The sequence below is a fragment of the Notamacropus eugenii genome, chromosome 2 (genome assembly GCF_028372415.1).
Source record: "Notamacropus eugenii isolate mMacEug1 chromosome 2, mMacEug1.pri_v2, whole genome shotgun sequence".
Classification (NCBI taxonomy): Eukaryota; Metazoa; Chordata; class Mammalia; order Diprotodontia; family Macropodidae; genus Notamacropus; species Notamacropus eugenii.
The window spans coordinates 427673109-427699662 of NC_092873.1; the positions used below are offsets into that span (position 1 = coordinate 427673109).

Sequence of the window (26554 nt, forward strand, 5' to 3'; positions counted from 1 at the left end):
CTTGTGCTGCACTTTGGGCCTGACGACCACCTTGGTGTGACAGACCTTTTTTGTTGACTTTGTAAATTGTCTTGGAATAGAAAATTGTTTCATCCCAACCTTTTGTTGATTCTGTCACTCCAGAGTTCAGGTTGAGGCGTTATTTTAAGGCTGTTTGAAGGATAATGTTGGGAAAGTTCAGGTGAATTCCTACCTGTACTCCACCACCTTGACTCCACCCCTCAGATCATCTTCATAGAAATATGCATGTTTCCCATCTGTACTGGCAATCAGATGTATTGAAAATGACTTCTTTAAATTGAAGACAAAATTCTTAGTAATCCTAATAACAAGAACAAACAGGTATTCCTGCAAAGAGAATACAATTAGATAACCAACTGCCCCCTATCTTAGTCCTAGTTGGGTCTCTCATGTAGGTAGAAAATAGCTGAGGAGAGAGAAAAGCTTCTTATGCTCTCCCTATAAGGAATAGGGGGAAAAAGGAAGAATACTTAAAAGACCTGTGTATCTTTAAGCATTGCTTACCACTTTTATCAATCTTTTCCCCCCATGTTGCCTTAAGGGATGAAAATAACATTATACATTTTGCATTCCAAGCTCTTTGTGGGATCTGCACTATAGCATAGGTGCCACACCTTTCAAGAGACAAATCAGTTTTAAATCAAAAAGGTCCAACCTTTTTGTCCAACAACAGAAATTTGCTTCCTTAATTTGGTCACATTTCTATCCACTTTCCCAGGTGCATTTTTCTTGCTAGATCCATTTGGGAAATGGGTGAATTATAATGGACCCCTTCTCCCCCATTCCAAGAAGCTAGATGATAATGAGATTGTCATTCAATAATCCTGATTTTGCCAAGAATGATTAAAGGGTCAGGCTCCTAACATTTGAGTTTAACCCTTTCCTGACCTGGCTACAATTACACAGAATTACTAGAACCTTCCCTAAGCTCTCTCGCAAATCCCCCTCCCAATTTCCCCAGGAATTAGGTACTTTCTGTCTCATTTCTGCCAGAATGTCAGGGTCCCAGCTCAACATATTTTCCTGGCAATTCCATGACACCCCAGGCTAGTTACTCTCTTCTCTATGTACCCCAGAGACCAAAAATTTCCTCAGCTTGAATAATTCAATCTTCTTTTGTTTTTCTTTTATTACACATCCCCAGTGTTTGCGTCCAAAGCTTTTCAACTATTGTGTAGCTTCCTCCTAGAGGAAATTCTTATCCAACAAGGATTTACACTCATTAACCCCTTTTATAGGAAAAGTCACCTCCCAGCTTCCTCCAAGAGTAAAGACAAAATATGTATATAATAGGGAGCTTTTTTTTTTTTTAATCACAGTCTCATATGTAACAGGGAGATTTTTTTTTCTACCTCTAAGCACAGTAGAAAATTTAAAAATTATTCCTCCATGGGGAGTATGTTTTGTCACAGTTCTATATACACCAGGAAGCTTTTGATTGTGACTCCATGAATATTGCAGAACTCATTTGCTTCGTCTGTAAAATGAGGAGACTAGAGGATTTTAAAGGGTTTGGAGATACCACATCCCTGTGTTCTGACAATGGGACCTTTTATAGCATTTTGTTTTAGGGCCCCAAAGGGTGCTGCTCTACCCTCTTGGGTACACTTGGGTAGAATGAGGTACTGAGGAGAAGTAGGTTGATGACTTTTACTTGCTACAACTCTGCCTCTGCTCAGAGATGCATTTCAGATCGTCTTTATTACAAATCTATTTTATTACAATGACCCAGGTCATTGTCACTCCATTTCAATATTGTCTCTGATGGTGGGATTGTTGTTCAACAATAATGAATGCAGAACTCATTTATTAAATGTGGGTTTTGTGGTTGAGTTGTTTTTAGTCACGTCTGACTGTCTATGACCCCATTTGGGATTTTCTTGGCAAAGATCCTGAAGTGGTTTGCCATTTCCTTCACCAACTCATTTTACATATGAGGAAACTGAGGCAACAGGGTTTAGTGACTTGCCTAGGGACACATAGTCTTGAGCCAGATTCTGACTCCAGGGTCAGCACCCTATCCACTGTGCCACCTAGCCACCCCATTTATTAAATGTCTACCAACTATATACACAGTTCTGTACTAACTATTGGGAACATATGAAGATTAGATAGAACATATTTCCTGCCTTCATCAGGCTGACAATGTAGGGATAAGAAACATACCCAAATAACTAATATATGATAATAATTAAAAAAAAAAAAACAAGGTAAATGCGCTAGAGGGCTATATGGCGGTAATGTTTAAAAACTAGCTCTCTAAAAAATGTATGCAGGATATACTTTTAACTGCATTATTAACATTTTCTCCAACAATCAATAAAAAAATAACACACCCTAATTTGTGGCATTCACTGATTTCTGAAATGGGAATATTTACACTGAAAACTTAATAATTAGCTCTCATGAGCCAGTAACCAAACTGGCTTAAGCGCACCCCTGGGCATAAGCCAATGTCCTATGTAAGGTCTAAGATCATCACTGTCTAGGCAGCTAGGAGGCCAGTAGAGAGAATCAAGGAAGGATTCATTGAAGATGAACGACACTTGAATAGGAGAGTTTGGTAGTTTTTAGATTCTTGAGATGGAGTTGAAAGGGGCCTAAAAATGATCCAATCCAACCATCCTGTTTTTCAGATGAGCAAGTTTAGGACTAGAAAGGGGCAGATGAACTACCCAAGGTCACATAGCTAGCCAGAAGCAAAGCTTGGCCTCCAACTCAAGTATCCTGACTTTATGAGTTATTCTGCCTCAGGGATAGAGTTGGAATATTCCTAATTTTCCTTTAATGACCTGTTATTTTGTGAATTCTGGCCTGATTGCCCTGATTTCCCATCACATATCATTTCTCTTCTGTGTCTTTACACAGGTTTTAATATATTCATAAGATACTTTCTCCTCAACTCCACCTTTTGTAGCACTTAGACCTTTGATGTTTTCCTCCCTGAGATGACCTTCATCTTAGACTCTATGTCTTATATGTCATCTTTGTCTCCTGGTTTCCTCCCCTTCCTTCAAGTCTGAGCTAAAGTCCCTTTCCCAATACTTAACCTTAGTGTCTTCCCTCTATCGCCCCTCCCCCCCAGTTTACCTCATTATGTAACCTATTTGTGCATGGTTGTTTGCATGTTGTCTCAGCTGTTAGATTCTGAGCTCCTTTATATTTCTACCACTTAGCACAATACCTCGAATACAGTGAGCACTTAATACAAACTTTTTGACTGATTGTATCAGTAAGCGTGTGTTCATCCTTCCTTGCCAAAGAAGGCCATGCCATCAGAAAAATAAGGACATAAACACTTGACTTTGTTTTGAGTAAGGGAGGGCTGTGCAGGTCACCAGCCTCACTTCTCCTCCAGAGCCATCTGAATGCAGTGACCAGATACTCATCAGGATGAATGGAGATGACCCAGGATGAGGCAATTGGGGTTAAGTGACTTGTCCAAGGTCACACAGCTAGTGAGTGTCAAGTGTCTGAGGTGAGATTTGAACTCAGGTCCTCCTGACTCCTGCACTGGTGCTCTATCCACTGCACCACCTAGCTGCCCTTTATCAGCAAGCACCCCAACATACACAGGGGGGCCTACTACAACAGGTTCTTAGATATGCATTCATAAAAGGAAAACGACTTTCAAGGAGTTAACAATCACTCTAATCAAGCACAGGTATCAGAGAAAATCAAAATCAAAATTCAACAGACAGAGCTTCCAAAACTCTCTGACCATTACATACATACACAGTTATCACAGAGGGAAGCATCAGCTTCTGGGTTTTAGCAGGAGAGGTGGGGGGGTGGTGCTCCTTAGTGGCTTCCCAGAGTCACTCTGGCCAAAGAAACATTTGCAAGTCAGTAAGTCCCTAAGTAAAACCTCACCGTCAGAGTATTTATGCACTTCTTAGAGCCAGAGGACATAATCCTCTGACCCAGTGCCTTAATAGAAAAAATAAAAGGTACTTGGGATCCTCCTACAAAACAACTCCCCTAATCAAGCTTCCCACAGTGGGCAGGCCCATCAAGGGGGGAAAGAATCCTCCCCAATCACAGTATTCAACCAGAGGCACTTCTAGTAAAATGAAAACAGCAAAAGAACCTCATTTGATTGCCATTACACTAACTCGTTGATCGACAACTCCCTTCTAGGCCCAGCTCTGATAGAACCTTCTAGACTAGGTCTTCCAGTTCCACCTAGTTAATAGAAGGGCTCTTTCCCCTACTCTAAAAATTGCTTTCTCTATGTCTTGCACTTACCCGTACAGACAGATTGTATCTCCCTAGTAAACTCCTTGAGGGGAACCATCCCTTATTATTGAAATGAGATAAAATTTTTAAAGCATTTAGCAAAGTACCTTGGCACATAGTAGGTGCTTAATAAATGATTGTTCTTTTCCCTTCTTTATATCCTTGTTAAGCAGGCTCTTAATTTGTGATTGGTGAATTTAATTTCTCCCTGGTATTCAGCATTTTTCCTGGATAACATAAATGAGAAATAACCCCTCCACCGAACCCTGCTCCACCACCTAAAAACCCTGAAGTTACCTGTCAGTATAGCAAGAGAAGCAGCAGACTGAGAGCAAATCCCTGAGCTAATCATGGAAGTGAAATTCCCCTCTGAAGTGGCAATGCCTTATTCAGAAGGGAAAGAAAGGACTGCGATGCCTAAAACATCACACAGAGTCATATATTCTAAGTGGCAGCTCCAGCCCACCTGGACCCATCCATGCTGGATTCCTCAGCAAGTCATTAATGTATCCCAACTCATGAAAGGTCTGTGGGTCTGCCACACTGCCTACTGCTCATGGTGAGTCACTCCATCCATGAACAAACGCCTCAGCAACCAGGGATATGGGGAGCAAGAGCCAGTGAGAAGAAACTGGTCCTCTCACCCACATCTGGCCTCTTTATTCCTTGATGGAACTATATCTATTTCTCAAAATAATCATAGCTTGAAAGAAAATTTTAGTGGGCTTAAGGGAGGCCGTGTGGTAAAATGAGTGGTACACTGGCTTTGGAGTCAGAGGTCCCAGGTCCAGATCTCCCATATGCTGCTAATTAGCTGAGTGACCAGGCTTGAGCAAAGCATTTAACCTTTCGGAGTTTCAGTTTCCTCCTCTGTAAACTGAGGGGATGGGCTAAAAGATCCCTAAAGTGCCTTTCTGCTCTCAGTTTTATGATACCATGATGTTTGAAAAAGGGAAACTAAGCCATTTCTGCCCCAGAGTTAAAGCACTCTATTGGTTTGCTCTTAAGAACGTTCTTTGGTCCTTCTGCTGGCGCTGGAGGGGCTTCCTTCTATCCCCTGCTGGATCTGGGGCTGCGTTTCATTTTCTGGGTGCTTTGTGCTTCATCGATACTGTGTGCAAGAAACAAATAGGTAGTGTGTATACATACATGCATGTATATACATTTATGCTTACATACCTGTTTATATGGATATGTATCATTTTGTCTTTCTGTATACACACATACACACGTACACAGACGCAGGCTTCCTCTAAGGAAAGTGGCCAAAACAGGGGTTTAAAGAGTGAGGGTTTTTAAGAGGCCAGCTGGAAACAGTGTTATCATTTCAATTCATCTGTGGTTTGTTTTTCATACTTTATGTTTCTTAAGAGACCCGGTTTGTTCATCTTGATGTGTTATACTCTGCCATAAAATGGGAGCTGAGTTACCGAGGCAGAGGCTGGCGAGGTCAGGAAGCTGTAAGGGATGCAACGTCACACAGAGCCCGCAGAGGCCTGCTTGACACATTCCAGGTGGGGCCAGCAGCCTGTCTGACGTCACTGTGTGGGAGAGTTTGCCTGGAGTGAAGGCTGGGTGATTCTCCGGCCTCTCAGGCACAGGGCAGAGGGGAGACTGGCCAGTGATCTGACTGCAGGATTGGCTGCAGGGTGTGGAATTCCGGGGTCTCAGAAGTTCCTGTCAGGGGCCCAGCTTTCAGGGAGACTCGGACAGCAGAAATCATCTCGTACCCATGTGATTATAGTACTTAGAATTCTGTTCCCAGAATCACAGAGTTGGAAGGGCCTTTCTCAGCCTTCTAGTTCAGCACATACAGAAGAAGAAACTTCTTCTGTTTCACACCCATTCAGCATGGGCTCAAAGGCCCTTAGAGAGCAGGAACCCGCTGCTTTCCAAGGTGGCCCATCCCACTTTTGGATGGCTCCTATTACTGGTCTCATTTCTAAGCATGGATTTACTACAACTTTCCCTTAACCCAAAGACTAGATTGTCTGAAATGATTTGTCTTTTTCTCTTGCTGGACTTCCGAGCCCCTTACAGACTTGACTTATTCTTGTAGATAGACAAGTCTGAAAAAAGCCTATGTCCTGCTTTTCAGTCCCAAGATGGGATCTGGGGGAGTGTCAGTAGAAAGGTCATCAGAACTTGCCTGCAGTATCCTGACTTACTCAGTCCCTCCCTCGAAGTGTCCATTAGGGCTTTTTATCTGATCTTTGGCTCATATGACCATGATTAGCGTGTATTCCATTCTTCCTAGTTCTGGGTTTGTTCGGTTTTGCTTGTTTTTAGCATTTGTTTTGTTTTGCATCATTTCTTAAAGGTCTTTCTCCAGTTTGTCTATCCATGCATTACAGCATCCCATTACATTAATTACAAAATGTACTCAGTTTCCCCATTTGTGAAATGAAAGGGTTGGACCACATGACCTCTGAGATCCCTTCCTGCTCTAAGTCTTTGATCCTAGTGTCTTATGACGTTTCATCAATTGCTGCCCTGAGGAGAGTCTCTGATGTGTCTGTCAAAAATCCTCATGGCATTTCTTCTGTCCTCCTAACCTGAGGCTGCTCCACTTTAGCAAAACTTCTCAGGCTAACAGACCTCAAGAGGGCTTTTGTTCCTGCTGTCTGGAGCATCGTGCTTTGCGTGTCTAGGTATGTTGGCAGGCATATGTACACCATGCTTAAGGGGCAGGCTTGAGCATGCAGAAGACAAGTCCCCTGTCCTGTTTGGTTCTATTGATTTAATGGCCCAGGGTGACCAGTCTGTCAACAAGCCACGTCATCATGAAGGACCTTCATCCTCTGGGGGAATCTCTTGGGGGTAAGGCCAATGGAAATGGCGTGGCATTCCTTGGAAAATAGATGTAGAGCAGGAAGAGACCACAGAGATCATCTCATCCAAACTCCCCATTTTATAGATCAGACACTTGAGGACCAGAGAGATTCAATGACTTATCCAAGGTCACACAGGTAGAATGTAGAGTTAGGAGTCAAACACAGTTCTTCCTACCCTATATCCAGTGATATTTCCATTGTATCACATCAGTGCCACAGATCTAGAGAGCAGACCAACCTTGCTGTACCCACAGATGTGCAGTAGTAGATAAGGCATGGGCCTGGGAGTCGAGAAGACTGGAATTCAAATCCCACCTCAGGCATTTACTAGCTGTGTGATCCTGGATAAGTAACAACCTCTCTGTCTACTGTCCTATTTATTTACTTATACCTTCAGTATGTACAGTAGACCAAAAAGCAAAAGGTGTTTGAAAATGGATTCAACCTTACTGTATCTACCTGTAAAATGGGAGCAACAGCAGCACGTACCTCAAAAGGATCAAATGATACACACACACATATGCATATTACATATATGCATGTATGTCTGTAAAGTGCTCTACAAACCCTAAAGCTTGGTATAAATTATTATTATTCTTACTCCTTTGGACAAGCAAACACAGGATAAATGGCATGTAAACAGCTGGCTTTAAAGGTATTTGGGTAAAGTTCTTCCTGAGGAAAGAAATGTAGTGTCCTCAGTACAGCACCGTGCACACTCACAGATGATGTGCTTGGCAGGGGCACCCAGCAGAGAAGGGCTGTGGAACTGGAACCAGGCCTTGAATTTGCACCTATCCATTCAGCAGAGAACAAAGGTGGGCAGGGGGCTGGAGGCGGAGACTGATTTGAAAAGATCTCCTGCGCTAGGCATTGGGAAAACACCAACTCGCTGACCCACTGCTCCCCTTGTTCTGTCTGTAATTCTCAGGACCCACCTGCTCTCTCTCCAGTAAGGCCCAAGCACTAGGTTTTTGCTTTTCTGTTTTTTCCCCAATAGAATAAGCCAAAGTACAGATCACCTCCTCCTGCTACATTCTGTGCTTGCGCTTCTCAGCCAAACCTCATGCCCCAGCTGATTGATTTTCCTCAAGAACATATAGCCCTCAGTGTGGCAGTGACTTTCCCCAGCAAATGCTTTGATGCTACTCAAAAAACAACTGAGGAAATGTGACAAAGAGAGTGAACATCGAGATACAAAGCATCTCTTCCTCTTCTGCTTTGGGCATCAGGGAGATGGTTGTAAGGGATTATAATGTCTTATCTCCAGATATGTGAGTGACCTGCTTAGAAAGTCTGTGGTTAGGTTGAGCAGAGAGATTGTGAATTATTAAAAAAAAAAAAAAGGCAAGAAAGAACAAAGAGTCTACCATGTATCAAATATATATATATTTATATGTATATATCTATGTACAAATACATATGTGTATGCATTATGTATAGGTGTGTGTTTGTATATGTGCATGTGTGTATATATGTATGTATAAATATGCATGTATATATGAGTGTATGCATGTGTGTATATGTATATATAAATATGCATGCGTGTATATGTATATGTGCACATATGTATACATATATGCATGTGTGTGTATATGTGTGCACTATTTATGCATTGTATGCATATGCATGTATATAAATATGTACACGCATTATTGTGTGTATGTGGTTTTGTATGTATATATGTGTATGTAGATTTGTGTGTGTGTATAAAGTATACACATACATGCATATATATATATACACATGTACACATACATATACATACACACATATGTGTGTGTGTTCGTCCTTTGTTGCCGAAGAAGACCATGCCATCAGAAAAATAATGACATGACTTGCACTTGACTTTGTTTTGCGTGAGGGAGGGCTGTGCAGGTCACCAGCCTCACTTCTCCTCCAGAGCCATCTGAATGCGGTGACCAGATATTCATCAGGAGGACTGGAGATGACCTATGATGAGGCAATTGGGGTTAAGTGACTTGTCCAAGGTCACACAGCTAGTGAGTGTCAAGTGTCTGAGGTGAGATTTGAACCCAGGTCGCTCTGACTCCTGCACTGGTGCTCTATCCACTGTATCACCTAGCTGCCCCTCTCTATTTCTAAGATGTAAAGAACTGATTAAAATATACATACATACATACACACACACACACATACACACATATATCTATATATATAAAACAGTGATTCCCCAATAGACAGCTAGTGCTTACAAACAAGTAGTTCTCAAAGAGTGAAATACAAGTCATCAACAATCATAAAAAAATCACTAATAATTAAAGAAATACAAAGAAAACAACTCTGAGGCTCCACCTCATACCCATCAGACTGGTCAAAATGACAAAAAGAGGAAAATGGCAATGTTGGGGAGAAAGAGAGGAGATTGCAAGAAAATAAGCATATTAATACACTTCTGGTGGAACTATGAACCGTTCCAGTCATTCTGGAAAGTGATTTGGAAATATGCCTCAAAATGCCTAAACTGTACATATCCTTTAAAACCCAGGGATCTGAATACTATGCTGATACTCCAAAGAGAGTAAAGAAAAATAAAAGACAAGGGACCCATAAGTAGTGGCAAATATCTGTAAATGACTGTCAGTCAGTCAATATTTATTTAACATATACTATGTGCCAAGAACCGTGTTAAGTGTATATATGTGTGATGTATATATATATATATATAATATGTATCTATATCTATATCTATATATCAAGTATCTACCATAGACCAGGCACTGTGCACAGGGCTGGGGATACAATAATAGGCACGGGACAGTCCCTGCCTTTGAGAAGCTCAGCCTAATGGGGGCAGAACACATAAAAACAAATTGAAAAGAAGGGAAGTGGGGAGATACCCAGCAAGGGCATGGTGAAGTCTGACAGCCAGATGATAAAGGATCTGAGGAGGTGAGAGTTTCAGAGTTGATTTCATCTTGCAACATGATGAAATTCTGGAGATCACAAAGTCCAAGAAAGCAACCAGGTGGAAAATAATGAGGTGAATTCCGAGTGTCTTCACATGGTTGAGAATCTGAGAAGAGCTTTCTAATGCCTGTACTCTCCCACCAGAGGGAGGGAGGGAGGGGGTCCAGGTACAGGAGGTTCTGTGAAGGTATGTGCTTCAGAGCTGATTTCGTCTTGCAAGATGATGAGTTCCTGGAATTCATGAAGTCCGGGAAAATGGTTAAGTGGGAAATGATGAGGCAGATTTCCTGGAAAAAGGCCCAAGATGCCCCTAAGTAAGAATAAAGAAAACTGTCCAGAGCAATGTGGACAAATTCCTAAGATGCTGAGTCCTTCTACCCTCTTCTTTCTCAGAAAAATGCAATTAAATTTAATTCAACAACATATAAATACCTATTCTGTGTCAGACAAAGTTCTGGGTGCTGAGGGCATCCTTCAGTGGTGAGTCTTCTGAAATGTGCCACAAGTTCAAGGTAACCTCTCAGTTAGTATCCACTCAAAACCACACCTGACAAGCCCTGCCAATGCTTCTATACCAGACCAACCTGAAGACCCAGTATTTCTAAGTAAGCAATATTTGATTGATTGATTGATAAATTATGAGGAACATTCCACCTCCTAGCAAAGAAGCTACAAAAATAACTAAAGAGAACATCTTCAGTAAACACAGAAGGGAGAAAAAGATCTCCAGCAACCAAGAGCTGTGAATTAACCTTTTGTCACATAAGCTCTCTAAGCTTGAATCTCATTTACCCTGGACCCTGTATGTACTAATAGGGGAGTGGATCGCAGACTTTTGGGCTGATATTTTGTTCCAGTTAATCTTAGCATGCCTTTCCTTACTAAATGTTACTATTCAGTTCTTTTTCAGTCATGTCCAACTCTTCATGACTCGATTCGGCTTCCTGTCCTTTGCAAAGATACCAGATGGTTTCCTATTTCCTTCTCTAGCTCCAGCTGAGGAAACTGAGGCAAACAGGGTTAAGTGACTTTTCCAGGGTTACACAGCAAGTAAGTTTCTGAGGCCAGATTTGAACTCAGGAAGATGAGTCTTCCTGACTCCAGACCCAGCACTCTATCCACTGCACACCTTAGTAAATATCCATTTATCCAAAGTTAAATGAGTCTGACTAAATGACTGATAATCATGGCACCATAAGGTCACTGGAGAGCTCTGATGCCCCCTGCCCACTCCAAGCCTCAGAGATACCCTTCAAGTCCTGAGGCAGTATAGTACCCCTGCCCGGGGAACCGATTAGTCAGAGTGGGAGGGGGGGTAGAGATACTTGCCTACACTTCAAAGCCTGACATTCCTTCCTAATGGAAACTTTCATACTTCTTTTTCCTTTTCTCCTGAGTATATTTTGGAGAGAGCAAAGGCTATATCTCTCCCATTAGACAGAGGGATTTCTGTCTCCATCAGAAGAGTAGTTCCATGAAATGAACTATGTCTCCTCCATTGGACTGGGGCTTCCTGAGAACAGGAACTGTGTCTCTCCTATCAGACTGAGAAGGAAAGGGGGAAGGGAATAAACAATTACATAGCATCTGCTATATCCTAAGCAGCATGCCAAATACTTCTTACCAATATTGTCCCATTTGATCTCTGAGGGTAGGAACTGGGTCTCCTTGTATATCTTCCCACTGAATACAGTATGAGGGCTTTGCAAGCAATAGGCATGGAATGCGCTGGGTGTCCTGACTCACCGATGGGACAGATTCAGTTTTTGCCCTGGTTCTAATATTCTTAAAAGGGGTGATTTCCCATTTAATTCAAGCTGGAGGAATCAGTATTTCTCCCTGACTCGCCTATGATGCAAGAAGAATTGCTTTTCAAACCAAGTTGAAGGCTCAGAAAATCCCTGCAGCTTGAAGGGCAGATGGCAGGCAGTCCCTCCCCAGCTCCTCAAGTCCCATTCTGGGGAGTTTGTCTCTTTCCATCTTATAACGAGTCATACCCTCTTCAGCATTCTACTCAGGTCTCTGATGCACCTTGGCTGAGGGTGTCAAGAGGATAAAAATCTATAGCCCCTTCTGGTCTGGCAAAACTGTGGCAGTTGCAGCAATTTTTTTAAAGCAATTCCTTCAATTGCTACAAAGCAGTCCCCTTGGAAATGATCCAGGGGGGTAGAAGTTCTTCGCAGATCTGACCTAGAGCTAGGAATCAAATATGAATTCTTGGAACTGTAAAGCTTCACCTTACACTATAACCTTTGAATGGGAGACTACAGGTTCCCTGGATTCTCAAATCTGTAGACAGAATCTTACACAAATCATGACAATGAACTGTGGTTGATACAGGTCTGTCTCACATTTAGGGCTGAAGATTGGCCCTATGGTTTTATTACTGTCTGGAACTCTTAAGGGATGGATTTCCTGTTCTGCCAATACAGTTTGGGTCCTGTGCAACTAATGTTCTCAGGGATTTGCTTTATACACTGAGAGATTTTAACTCATCCAAGGTTATACAGCCATTTTCTATCAGAGAGAGGCCTTGAGCTCAGAGTTTCTTGGCTTCAGGTTCAGCTCTCTATGAAGCTGTGCTTCTCCTCACCCCACTTTTAGAGTCTAAAGATATGGAAAGAATATTGGGTCCTAGTGGCAGCTCTGTCCCTTGAAGCTGTATGACATTACAGAAGACACAGTCAAAGAATCCCAGGCTTAGATCTGAGAGCCATGGGCTAGTCTAAGGGCTAATGCATACTAACTGTTCTCTTGGGGAAAGTTACTGTGAACTGAGGGCAGTAATACTTTCCCTGACTGCTTCACAGGTTGATCCCGAGTAAGGCACTTTCTAAACCTAAGGACACTAGAAAAATGTGAGAAGCTGACTCTCTGAGCTTCAGCTTTCCTATCTATAAAATGGGGGTGATAATACCTGCTCTGCTTCCTTCCCAGGATTATTGTGAAACCCAAATGAGACAATATTTGCAAAAACCCTTTGCAAGCTCTCCAGGCTATATGGAGGAAAGGAATTTGATTTAAAATCTAAATTGGCCTCTTGTGCAAATCTGCAGAGAACACTTGGGGGAGGAGCCTGTTTTCCCTATAAGCTGGTCAGACGCTGTGCTCTTGTCGGGCATCAGGGCCTTGTGCCACATTTCTGAGAGGCATTTTGGCCCTGGTTGCTGTGCTGTCTGCCCCTGGGCCATCCCAGTACAGATGGAGCCCTGGGAGACTGGGGGTTTGCTAGCAAGTCCTCTGACCATGACTCATACTGCAGCCCCTGCTTGTTCAGCTTGGAACAGATGTGAATAAAGTACACAGTCATGGCTGTCACACACACACACACACACACACACACTCAGTATGACTTCATTCTATAAATTCAGACTAAAGTTAAGATAGTGAGGACTGAACAGCAGCTGCCCTCTTGTCCTCCCAATCAGTTCTGGCCCCTGGCCAATTCAGGGAAACATGGCCCAAGGCTGAAGGGCTGGGATGACGCAGCACATCCCTGGGTGGTCCTGGGCCCTCCCCTGGGACTGTGACAAAGCTTTTGGATGCTGCACCGTACCAAAGCCCCGATCCCTTGGAGCTAAGAATTACATGGAAGTGCTGAACTCCATGGAGTTGAGTCCTTACCAGAAGAGACAAGGAAGGGCTGGGCAAAGGGCAAAGGAAGGGTACTGCTACTTACCGGGAACTCCACCAGCTTAGCAGCCCCCCTCTAGGGACCCAATCCTCCGGCGCTCCTGCAGGTTGGGGAACTAGCTCACAGGGACTAGTTACGTGAATGATAATAGCTAATAAATGCTATTTATGTAGGATAAATACTTTTATAGACATCACCTCATTGAACACAGTAACCCTAGGTATTATTATGTACTGTATAATTATATCATATATGATGTATAATCATGTATACTACATACCATATTATGTGATAATTTCCATGTTAAGAATGAGGAAAATTGAGGTTTGTACAGGTTAAATGACTTGCCCTTTGGGTAATACAATTGATAATTAATTAAGGAAGAATTCAAACTCAAATCTTCTAAGTTCATTGCTGTAGCTATTATGCCACATTGTCTTCTTTGAAATTTGCAAGTAAACTCCCAGACCTCAAAGAATTAATGAGAAAAACTGAGTAAATGAGTAAAAAAAAAAAAAAGAGTAAAATTGGCCCCAACTCCTAATGGCTGCTACCGATGGAGACCAGACCTGTGGCACAGGGAGGTCTCTCTACCAATGCAGGTTGATACTTTCTCTACAATTGATCCCGTTCTATAGTTTTCCTGGAGCCCTACAGGATTGAATGACTTACCTAGGATCATACAAGCCAGTATATATTGGAAATGAGACTTGAATCCAGGGCTTCTTGGCCTCAGAGTGGGCTGTCCCTCTACTATTCCATGATGTTACCTCTTAACACTACGGGCTTCATATTTTGGTATTCAAAAGAGGGGCTAACCATGTTGGTTCTATAGGCTGGTGAGTCCTTTATTGGGCTACCTAATTTGTTTGGCCAGAGAGTCATCCCATATAACAAATAGTATTTCTTTTTTAAAGAGGGGAAAATAAATCAGCCCAACTGATCAATATATCGGAAAAGTCCAAAAAAAAGTGTAATACTTAGTAACACGTGTGGACATCCCACCTTCACAAAGAAGTGGGTTGGGAGTGTCCTCTCATATTTCTTCATTTAAGTAATCATTGTAATTTTGTTTTATTTACTTTTAATTTTTCGATGTGTGGTTCTCACTGGTGTGTAAAAGTGTCCCAAGACCAAAAAGACTGAGACTCTTATTGATTTACATTTATTTAAATCATCCTGCACCATGTTCTCCATACTCAGCCAACTTCATTCAGGTCAGTCAAATTTCATTCAGGTCTTTCCACATTTTTCCATGCTTTTTGTTCATCATTTCCTCTAGTGCAGTCATATTACAGTTTACTAAGCAATTCCCCCCAAACCCATGTTGCTTCTAGGTTTTTTTGTTACCCCCAAATTGCTACTATGAATATTTTGGCACAAATGGGGACTTTCTTTCTATGCTTGACTTTCTTGGGGCAAGTGCTTTGTTAGATAGGATATTTAAACAAGGAACACATCCTAGATTTAAATCTTAGGCTCTATCACTTACTAGTTTATAAACTTGGGTAAATCATAATCTCTTTAACCCACAGTTTTCTCGAATATAAAATGGGGATGGTACTATTCAAACTATTTATGTTAGAAGTTTTTGTGAGGAAAATATTTTATCAATTTTAAAATTCAATATGAATTATTATTGCTCTCTGTAGCAATTTAAGCTGTCCAAAAATGGAATAGGTCATGAGCCCACAACACGGAAGGTATTCAAATAGCAGCATGATGGCCACTTGTCAGAGATGTTCTAGCAGGAAGTCTTTTCTTAGGGTCTTGAATGTGATTCTAGTTGGATGATTTCACAGAATGACATACCTCAGAGGCCACCTAGTCCGGCTCATACCTAAACAAGAATCTCTCCTTTAACACAGCCCACAACTTGAAATGTTAGGAAACCTAAATGGGCTAAGGAGAACACCCTGACTCTTACTTCCACATTGCAAATACTTAAACATAGGTGTTATGCTTTACCTCCTCCCTTCCCAAGCCATCTCTTTTCCTGATTAAATACTCCCAGATCTCTAGATGATGCAATAAATAGAGTGCTGGACTGGGAGTCCAGAAGATCTGAGTTTGAATCCTGTCTAGTAATGTAATTCTTGGCAAGTCATTTTACCGTCAGCCTCATTTTACCCATCTGTAAAATGATGCTAATAATAGTATAGAATTGTTGTGAGACTCAAATTATATAGTACACGTAAAGTATCTTGCATGCCTTAAAGCATTGTCTAAATGCTACCTTATTTTTTCCTTAATAGCATTTTATCCATTTACATGTAAAGATACTTTCCAACATTCAATTTTGTAAAATTTTAAGTTCCAAATTTTTCTCCCTTCTCTTCCCTCCCCCTCTCCAAGACAGCAAGCAATCTAATACAGATTATGTATGTACAACCTAAATGCCACTTTCTTCTTATTATCCAATTTATGTTTGCGTGATAGGCTTTCACATTTCCACACTCTGCCTCCCAGAGGAGAAGTTAAACAGAGATCTCGGTGACAGCTAACATTTATTTAGTGCTTTGAGATTTGCAAGGCATTTTATAAATACCATCTTATGCTCTTCTCACAACAACCTTGGAGGCAGGTGCTACTATGATCCCCATTTTATAGATGAGGAAACTGGAGGCGAGGGAGGGTAAATGATCTGTCCAGCATCATATAGCTAGTAAGTGTCTAAGACCAGAATTGAACTCGTCGTCCTGATTCCAGGTGCACCTCTTTACTACTATACACCTACCTCTCTCAGAGACTTCACAAGGCTGAATCTAATTGCCAAAATTATGGCAGAAGAAATGAATACTATGAGTTCAGAGGAAGGCAAGATCACCATTGGCTGGAGTCATCTGGGAAATTTTCCTGAAAGAAGTAAAATAGGAGCCAGTTGTCAAAGATGACAAAGATTTGGATCAGTGGAAAAGAGGAGAGAAGGCATTCCTACGAGGACTTCCCATTCTAGAACTTTAGGATTCTGTATTCTGCAAATAGGTGATATCCAGGGGATGATTCCTTCTACCTGCTTCCTGATATCTAGGAATTTCCAGTCTACAGTGGACACATAATGGGATACCTCCCAAGAGTCCTTCAGTGTCTTGAATAAGAAGGCACACAATGAATGCTTCTAGACTTTGGTTTCTCACTTAGCTATTTGGTAGCCATAAATTCAAGTGGCTAGGTGGTATAGTGAATAAAGCACCAGGACTGGGAGTCAGAAACACTCATCTTTCTGAGTTCAAATCCAGCCTCAGACACTTATTAGCTGTATGACCCTGGGCAAATCACTTAATCCTGTTTGCCTCAGTTTCCTCATCTGTAAAATAGTTGGAGAAGGAAATAGCAAACCATTCCAGTATCTTTGCCAAGAAAACCCCAAATGGGCTCATGAAGAGTAGGACACAACTAAAAGATAACTAAACAAATAGTGGAAAGAACCCTGGACTTGGAGTCAAGAGGATTGTCAGTCAAAGGGCCGCACTTGAAGACCTAGAGGGCTACATGTGACCTTGAGGCTGCAGGTTCCCCACCCCTGGGCTATTTACTTAACCTCTCTAAACGTCTATTTCTTTACCTGTGTAAAAATGGAGATAAAAATAGCACCCACCTCACAAGATTATTGTGAATCAAAGTAGATAATGAATTGAAAGCTCTATATATATGTGAACTGATTTTCAAAATTATTATTAGCCATATGATTATAGGTACATCATTCTGAGTTTTCTCATCTGTAATTAGTCTAACTAGCTAACTTTCAAATTTTCTTCCAGCTCTAACATTCTATGATTCTCCATTTAGATGGGTTGAAGATCCCCTGTGATGAGGGGGAGGGTAGACATATTTTTAAGGGTTGCCATCATCCTCCATCTTAAATACCTCCCATGTCATTTTTACTTGTTGCAGATTGTGTTTCGGAAAATCAGTGATGTGAAGAGGGAAGAAGAAGAGCGAATGAAACGGAAGAATGAGGCTCCCCTGATCCTGCCCCCAGACCACCCTGTCCGGAGGCTTTTCCAAAGATTCCGGCAACAGAAGGAGGCCAGACTGGCAGCAGAGAGGGGAGGCCGGGATCTGGATGACCTAGATGTGGAGAAGGGCAACATTCTGTCGGAGCACTCCTCTGCCAACCACACAGTGGTAAAGGCCAGTATCGTCACTGTCCGGGAAAGCCCGGCCACCCCTGTCTCTTTCCAGTCAGCATCTACCTCAGGGGTGTCAGACCATGCCAAACTACATGCCCCTGTGTCTGAAGGCCTGGGCCCCAAGGGGGGTGGGGGGGATTGTCCCCGACGCAAAGGTTGGGCTCGTTTCAAAGATGCCTGTGGAAAGGGAGAGGACTGGAATAAAGTCTCCAAGGCCGAGTCTATGGAGACACTCCCCGAGAGGACAAAGACACCTGGGGAGGCCACCCTGAAGAAGACAGACTCCTGTGACAGTGGCATCACCAAAAGTGACTTGCGCTTGGACAATGTTGGTGAGGCCAGAAGTCCTCAGGACCGCAGCCCTGTCCTCCCAGAGGTCAAGCATTCTTTCTACCCCATCCCTGAGCAGACTCTTCAGGCCACCTTGTTGGAGGTGAAGCATGAGCTGAAAGAGGACATTAAGACCTTGAACAACAAAATGGCGAACATTGAAAAACAGCTCTCTGAAATTCTAAGGATATTAACTTCCAGAAGATCTTCTCAGTCCCCCCAGGAGCTGTTTGAAATATCAAGGCCCCAGTCCCCAGAATCAGAGAGAGACATTTTTGGAGCAAGCTGAGAGGTCCATTTATTTAAAAATTCAAGTAAAAACATAAACATTGCACCCCTCTTCCAGAAACACATGCATAGAGCTAACATTTTCTTCTCAAAATAAGATTTTCTCATTGATGGAAAATCAGTGAGGGACTAGTCGATCCAGCATGCCCCCCACTCTCTGGACAAAGAGGAATTTGCCACCACCCTGCAAGATGGCAGCTGTGTTGGAAGTGTCTTAGCACAAATTTGGAAGAGGGGGTACACTGTTCAAAGAGTGTTTTCCTTTTCTCCTCAGTTTGGACTTTTTTTTTTTAACTTCCACAATATTTGTAAAAAAGAAAGATAGAGGAAAAAAAAAGAACCCATCAGCCTTTTGAGGATTGACATGGGGTGACTGGGAATGTGTTCACAAGTCTGTGACCTTCCTTTCCTTTGCCAAGTCCCCAGAGACTCTGGAGGGGGCGAGAATCACTAGCACCTTCCTGCTGGGCTGCCTTCCTGTACATTTGTACAGCCAGTATCCAGTGTCATAGTTTATTTTCATATCATAAGAATCATTTGTAACAAGCATGGGGAAAGGAGGTAACAGCGGGAGGGCAGAACACCTTTTATCCTTTCATCTGTCACGATCAGGACCAAAAGACAGATGTAGGTGTTGTGCCTCCCACCAAAGGTTAGAATCATGGTGCCCTGGGGATTTGCCACAGGGCCTGAAACCCAGTTGGGGTTGTGCAGGCCCCAGGCCTCTCTCTTAGTCTGCAACCAGTGACTTTGATTTTTATGTGTCTCCTAACTATTTCTGGGTCCCCAAGGCTCCTGAATGCCTGCATAGAACCCTGATCTCATTCCAAAAAAGTTAAGAACTGAGCCAGTTGTTAGAGGTAGGGAGATAGAGCCTCCTTACTTAGGATCATTAGCAGGCCATTTTTTTCCTGGAGATCTCACATGGACACTGGGAACCTCTAAGTGATTCCAGGATCCTGACTTACTTCTCTCTCCAGGCATAGTTCTGTCTTCTTTCCTCTACCTTTTGGACAATTATATATATATACAACCTAATAGGAAAGGAATGCCTTGGGGTATACTAGAGATGAAAAAAGTACCAGGAACCCAGATCTTACTTTTTTAAGGATGATAATATTTTGTGGCATGTATGTTATGTTTTGTTATAACTCTCAATAGAATTGGCCTTTGCTTTACCTTTGTCCTTAACCAGAATTCATTGTGGGATACTTACAAGTCTCCCAGTTGTTATCTCATAAACAGAAATCCTTAGATTGACTTGTAAGAGCTGTTTAAAAATGGAATGGAGTACCACATTAAATGGGGAGTTCCTCAACACTAGAGGGATTTGGGCAGAAGATAGATGATCACTAGTTGAAGGTAGAAAGGGAGATGCTTTCCCCGGGATCCCCAAATAGACTCAGTTCAGAACTGGAGGTCATTGTGGGACACATTTTGGAAGAGCCAAACTCCCTATGTTTTATACTCTCAACAACAGAAATAGTATCAGAAAGCAAAGAGGGGAAAAGGGCTTGAGGATTATGTTTTCACTTTCAGTTGAAAATGATTTTTTAAAAAAGATAAAAGGAACCAGCATTTCAAGAACGAGCATGTTTGAGAGCTGGCTCCGTCTATGGTCCAAACAGGGCCCCCTATCCAGGCCCATAAATTAATGATCAATGCAGGAAGGCCCTACCCCAGCCAACAATTGTGATCCTTATCCCATGATGCTTGGGGGCTTTCCAATGCAACTGGAGTTACTTCCCTAAATATGGATTTCTTCCAGCAATATTTTAGGGTGATGGGTAAAGAAGGGAGAGGGAAGTATCAGACTTTTGGACTCACAGATGATTCTGGGATATGCAAACTTCTGATGCAAGGTAAAGTTGGCTTGAGGTGTGCCCTACGCAAAGGCAGCAGAGACCCAAAAGCAGAGATTAGATGTTAGCAGTTCAGTGTTGAGAGCTTAGCATTAGAAATGCAGCTGTGTCCTAAGCATTACTGGGCAGCTGGCCAGGCCAAGCCTATCAGTGACACTTGAGAATTCCTGCTCCAAGTTTTAATGAAAAGCGTCTTCTTGCATGGACTCTGTAGTGGGGAACGTGACCGTAGAGCCACTACCTTTTGCTTATGCTAGTTAACATCCTGACATCAGTCCTCTTTAGGACTCTGGGATTATGGTGAACTGATGTGCTAAAGGCACACAGTGCTTCTGAAAAACTCTCTGTCAGGTCTCATTCCCCTTATCTTTATTCTGCATTCACAGGAAGCACAAATAGGCAGTTGGGTGGTCTTGGCCTTCCCGTTGCTCCCACAGGCCAGCACTCTCTCCCATTCCCCTAAGAAAGCAGGCCTCAGAGTCCAAGGATGTAATCATTCCCAGGATGATGTCAACACATGAAGAGCTTTCGTTCGAGGATGATGCAATAAGTTGCTCTAACGCTGACTCTGTGGTGTTACTTAAGTCATGGACAGAATCGCGTATGATGAGGAGTAGCATTTCATTTCTGTGAGGACAGATGCCAGTTGTTTGTAAATTTGATTAAAGCTTTGGAAAAAGCTATACCTTCCTACTTCCCATCCTCCTACCGACTTGACAGATTTCTTTTTTTGCCTGTCTGGTGCTTAATCAATCTATCAACAAGCATTTATTAAGCACCTCTTAAGTGCCAGAAACTCTGCTCAATAGTAGGAATAAAAAGGCAAGAATGAAACAATCCCTGCTCTCAAGATGCCTCCATTCTAATCCACCATTCATTCCAGTGCACCATGCTGTAGAGGAAAGTGAGCAGAGCACACCAATATCTACATCTCCCAGGTCACTGAAATCTCTACATGCTTTGGTCTTTTTTTCCCTTTAGAAATAATGAGGGGAAATGCTGTAAACTGTCCCTAAAACCTCATGTCCCACCTTTTCTTAGGCAGGGCATATTGCATGAGGAAGAAAAATCCTACATCTACTTCCAGGAAGTATCTGACTCTAGAGACTACGTGTGCCAACTGCCAGCTCCATATTTCTTCCTTCTTCCTACCATACTCTAAGGATCAGGTCAGAAGCAGTGTTGAGCCAGCAGGTCTAGCCATTTGCCAGCCAATAGAGCTATTCTTTCCCTTCTCCCTCTTTCAGTTCCATCACCTGAGAGGCAGTGTGATACATTGGAAATTGTACCAGACTTGGAGTTGGAAGACCTGATTTTGAGTCCTGCCTTTCTAGCTGGGTGACCTTGAGCAAATCAGTCGATCACTCCAGACTTCAGTTTTCTCATCTATAAAATGAGGGGATTGGACTAGATTTCTTCCAGGGCAAAGGTTTTTGACTTAGAGTTCATGGATCTTGCCTAAAGGTTGGTGGATACATTTCAGGGGGATCAATAAACTTAAAAAATCTTTATTCTGTAACTGAAACTTAGAATTTCATTTAATTATTTAAAATAGTACTCTGAGAAAGGGTCTATAGGACTTTACCCATAGACTGCTAAAGGGGTCCATGACAGAAAAAAAGGATCAAGCACCTCTGTTCCAATATCTCAAAATTTATGATCATGTGATCTTTCTTCATGGCATGGACAGATTTGTTTGTTAACATGCAATTCAGGGTCAATATAGGCTTGACATTTCTTGGCTCAGATACTAGCTCATGACCTTGTGGGATAATCCTCTTTGGGGAATCATCCTTTTGGGATGATCATTGTAGTCTCACAGCTCTAGTATGTTTTTAGCCTAGAAACAAACCCCTAGGGAACTGTTAAAGAATTTACAGATGTGCTCTCTTTCCCCCCCAAATCCCCCTTCCTAAATGTGGTTCCCTGGTTTCCCCAAGAGTAAATTCCTATAAAGTCTGGAGTTCATAGGATGATAGATTTAGAACTGGACAGCACTTCTGAGGTCATCCAGTTGTCCAATCCCCACTTTTTACATCAAATCCAGGGTGTCTTCTACCGTACCATGCTAAAAGGCAAGGGAGCACCCCCGCACTGTTGCAGAAAGCTCTGCCTGGGTTTTGTTTGTTTTCCTTATTTGTTGGGTTTTGTCTTTGGGAAGATAAGGAAGGAGATTTGCTGAGACAAGCTCCTCCATCTAGCTCTCAATCTCAGAGCCTGGATACTGAAGTTGTATTTTATGAGTGGGAGCCAAGGAACATCCTGGAAACTTCTAGGCAGGACATCGTCCATCTCAGTATGACATGGTTTATGGTCTGTGTTGTTTTGTGGGTGAGCCCTTCCTTCTGAATGTAAGCATATGTGTCTTCTGTCTTTCATTTGCCTCCACTGGTAATTTAAAGAGAATTCCCCCTTCTTTTTTCCCCTGAAAAATATCGAAAAACGTCATCTTTCCCCTTTTTTTACTTAAAAAAATTTTTTTTGTACATGTGCGTGGCTTCAGTCTCTCTTTCACTCCAGTCAGTCTTCTGCCAGTCCACTCTGGGTAAAAAAGCTCTAAGTGTTTTAAATAACAAGTGACCTGTCATCATTTACATGTGGTGGCCAAGGTGGATATGTGATCCTACTGCAAAGCAGCTGTGGAGAGATTAGATATGAGGATGGGGAATCCAGTTTGGATTCAGTCACAGGGCCAGACTTGAGGACCTAGAGGGTCACATGTGGCCTGAAGCCTGCAAAAACAAAACAAACACAGACAAACTAAAAGATTTTCCCATAGGCATTCAAGAGTTGACATACTTTGCTTGTTGGAGGGCGGTTCCCCTTTTGCTACAATGAAACACAGACGTCTCTTTGAGCACCATCCTACAGTGAGGTCTTGACTGTCAGAGTTAAAGGCTCCAACAATCCTGGGGGGTGGGGGATTTTTCACTCCTTCAGCCCCTTGCTATATATATACACACACACACACACACACACACACACACACACGTATACGTATACATATATATATATATATATATATATGTATATATATATATATATATATATGTATATATATCTCTCAAAGATTTTTTATCTTGTTTAAGCACCAGACTTAAGTCTTAGTTCATGGAGCTAAATGGTCAACCAGACGTTAGCGGCAGAATTTGAACCCAAGCCCTTTGATTTCACAATCCCGCTTCTCTTGGACACCCAGGAATGACACTTCTCTATTTCTTATGGAGAGGTGTCCACAGGAAAGAATATCCTGGAATGCTTCCAAATCCTGTTCTGGAATAGCATTTGGAGTGTCCCCAAGACCTTCTGAAAGTGGTCAGACTTTTTGATTTTAGGGATTTTGTGCTCATTAAACTGAAACTAGGGGTAGACAACAGTGTTTAAACAACTGTGATCAATGCAGCACAAGCGTCTACAAAGCTTCTGAGTATATGAGCATATACTGTTGGAAATATTTTCTCTTGTTTTGATCTCCCCTTTGTATTCCTATTATTTTTCTGTTTCTCTATTTATCCCTATCGTGTCTGACAGGCAAACATGAAGCCTTTTCCAGGTATTATTACATTCTCCCAGACATGCTTTGGGGATAGAGGCTGCAGGGAGGCATTACTAAGAGGAAAATGAGTTTTCCATCTTTGGGTCAAAGGGGAAGGAGCTAAGCCAAATTACTGAACTCTTGGTCTCAGTTGTAACCGAAGACTGAGAAAGACCAGACATGGTCAAGTACATATCCTAATTCCCCCCTTTAATGCTAGAAGCCCAGATGGAAAACCTTGGTATTATGTTAAGCCTTTAGCAATTAGGACATTTAGCCTTAAGATCCTTGAAGTAAATTTTAACCCTGATGGAATGCCAACTCCCTCTTCTGTAGCAGCAGGGAGTGCCCAAAGAGGAGACCCCACTGATGATTTCTGGGGGAACAAAGGAAATTTCTCTCCAGTAGGTAATTAGTTCTGTTGTCCCACTTCTTGTTTTCTAGTTCACTTCAATAACAATGACCTTTTTACTGACCTCCTCTCTCTCAGATGAGGACACAGTCCTTAGCACCAGTGAACAACCACCAGAGAACTGAGCCAACCTTTTATTATAGATGTTGTTATTGGGAAGAAATTCTTTGTTTCGTTTTTTTAAACCCCAAAATGGTCATAGAACTCATAGAACCAGAGCTGGAAGGGGCCTTGGAAGTCATCGAATTAAACCCATCTCATTTTATAACTGAGAAAACTGAGGCCCAAGGAAGTTATGTGACTTAGCCAAGGATGTATAAATAGAGTCAGAGGCAGAAGTCAAGCCTAGGTGCTACAAGATAAGGGATGTTGAACTGGGAGAGGTTTCAGAGACCATATAGTCCTAATCCCGCATTTTACACATGAAGAAACTGAGATCCAGGGATTATATAATTGGTATAAAATCATGCAGGTAGAATTTTGGGGAGGGAAGGAGGTATTTGAAATCTAGGACCCCTAATTCCAAAGTCATGTTTTTTCTACAGTGCCACATTGCTTCACTTAGGGAAAGACAGTCCAGGTTAGGGTAGGGTTTATGGCAGCCATAAAACCAACACCAGTAGGCACTGGACATTGGAATTGGCACAGACCCTGTAGAGTCCACATGAGTTCACTAGAACTAAAGAGACCTTTCCTGTGGTCCAATTTGTTTCAAGTGAAACTGGTATCATGTGAGGCTCTTGGATGTGGTTTCTACTTCTCTGACGAAACTTTTTTATTCAGAGTGGGTGGTGGTTTTTTTTTTCCCCTTCCCTCAATCAGTGACCTCTGAGTCATAAAATGCATCTAATTATCTAATGAGAAGGTCAGGAATTGTCTCTCATTGAACTGCCTAGATCAAGAAAAATGCCAGTTTCTCATGAATGTATTATTTAATTATTCTGACTCTTGGTCAATATTTGTACATCTGTCAAAAATCGTCCATGTTCGCTATTTCTCTGACGCTGCATGGCACGGTGCAGTTCCATCCCCCGGGGCTTCTCTATATATCACACTTCTTTTTTATTTCTTCCTCTGCAAAGTTGTTCCCAGGTCCTCTTCCCTCCCCCTCTGCATTTGTCACTTTGTTCAAATGAGCATGAAGAAAAAGTCATGCAAACGAGCAGATACTATTTTTATGGTCAGCCAAGGATGCTGCCAAGAGCTCTCCTGTATTGTATATCTCCAATTTGGGAATGTTCAGAGGAAAATGCAGGCACCTCCATGAAGAATATTCCCTTCTCAGACATTTTTAAACAAGCACAAATAACATTTGTAAAGAGGTTTAATTTTATTTATTATAGTAATAAACTATTTTATACATGATATTTGTTTGGTGCATTTTCTTCCACCAGTCTGAGGCTCTCTGCTCACTACCTGGATCACAGAACAATATGGGGCGGGCTCCTTTCATTCCTTCTCAAATGACAGATACACAAAGGATGGAGCTTGAAGGGACTGGAGAAAACATTGAGTACACAACCAATCAACAGAAATCCTTGATTACAGTAGCATAGATTTAGAGCTTAGAGGCCATTGGTTACAAGCTGTCCCCATTTTGCAGATGAGCAAATTGAGGCACAGAGGTGAGCAAATTTCTCAGTGTCATAAAGCCAGTAAATGTCTGAAGTGGAATTTGAAGGCCATGGATTTCTAGGCTCCAAGTACAGTGCCCTATCCATTATGAAGCCAAACCCCTTCATTTTACAAAACAGTCAAAATAGGCAAAAGTCACTGGGTCACAGGGAGAGGCAGACTGGCGACTAAAACCCAAATCTCCTGACTCCTAGTTGTAGGATTTAGAGCTGAAAGGGGCTACCTTAGAGATCAGTTAGAGTAGACCAATCCTCTAATCTTACAGATGAGAATGAGACCTAAAAGTGAAGGGATTTTCTCCAAGTTTAGACCCTTCCAGGGTCAGGATTCAAACTCAAGTCATCTGATTCCAAATCCAGCAATCTTCCAGTACTCTGCTGTCTCTCTACTGCTTGTTACTAAAATGGAACTTAGATCTACTATTTTTTTTGGGAAAAAGTGGAAAATTTCCACTGGCACTTAGGTGCAGAAGATTTTGGGTCTGTGAGCTCATCAGCTTGGGTAATTCTTCCACAAGTGAAGACTGCAACTCCTCCACATGTTCTCTTCCCTGTCTCATTCATGCCTTCCCATAAATCCTCCACAAGAGATCCATGATGAATCATAACATCGAGATGAATCCAACTATCTTATGAATTCCACCAACACTTATGGTGGCCCATAAACCCCATCTCTAGCAAGGCACAGCAATCACAGTTTT

The 26554-nt window shown here is 42.1% G+C and overlaps 2 protein-coding genes across 3 annotated transcripts in view; one reads left to right on the top strand and one right to left on the bottom strand.

Annotated features, from left to right (window-relative positions):
- KCNH1 (potassium voltage-gated channel subfamily H member 1) overlaps nucleotides 1-26554 on the top strand; it is a 582340-nt gene that overhangs the window by 494078 nt on the left and 61708 nt on the right. Inside the window, exon 11 of one of the 2 annotated variants that reach the window (XM_072637862.1) lies at nucleotides 17554-25584. The exons of the other annotated variant lie outside the window; for it this stretch is intronic. Coding sequence (XP_072493963.1) covers nucleotides 17554-18411 — 858 coding nt within the window. The 3' untranslated portion in view covers nucleotides 18412-25584. Of the gene's footprint in view, nucleotides 1-17553; nucleotides 25585-26554 lie in introns of those variants that run through there. 2 annotated transcript variants of the gene reach the window in all.
- HHAT (hedgehog acyltransferase) overlaps nucleotides 1-26554 on the bottom strand; it is a 607669-nt gene that overhangs the window by 81146 nt on the left and 499969 nt on the right. The gene's annotated exons all lie outside the window — the stretch shown is intronic.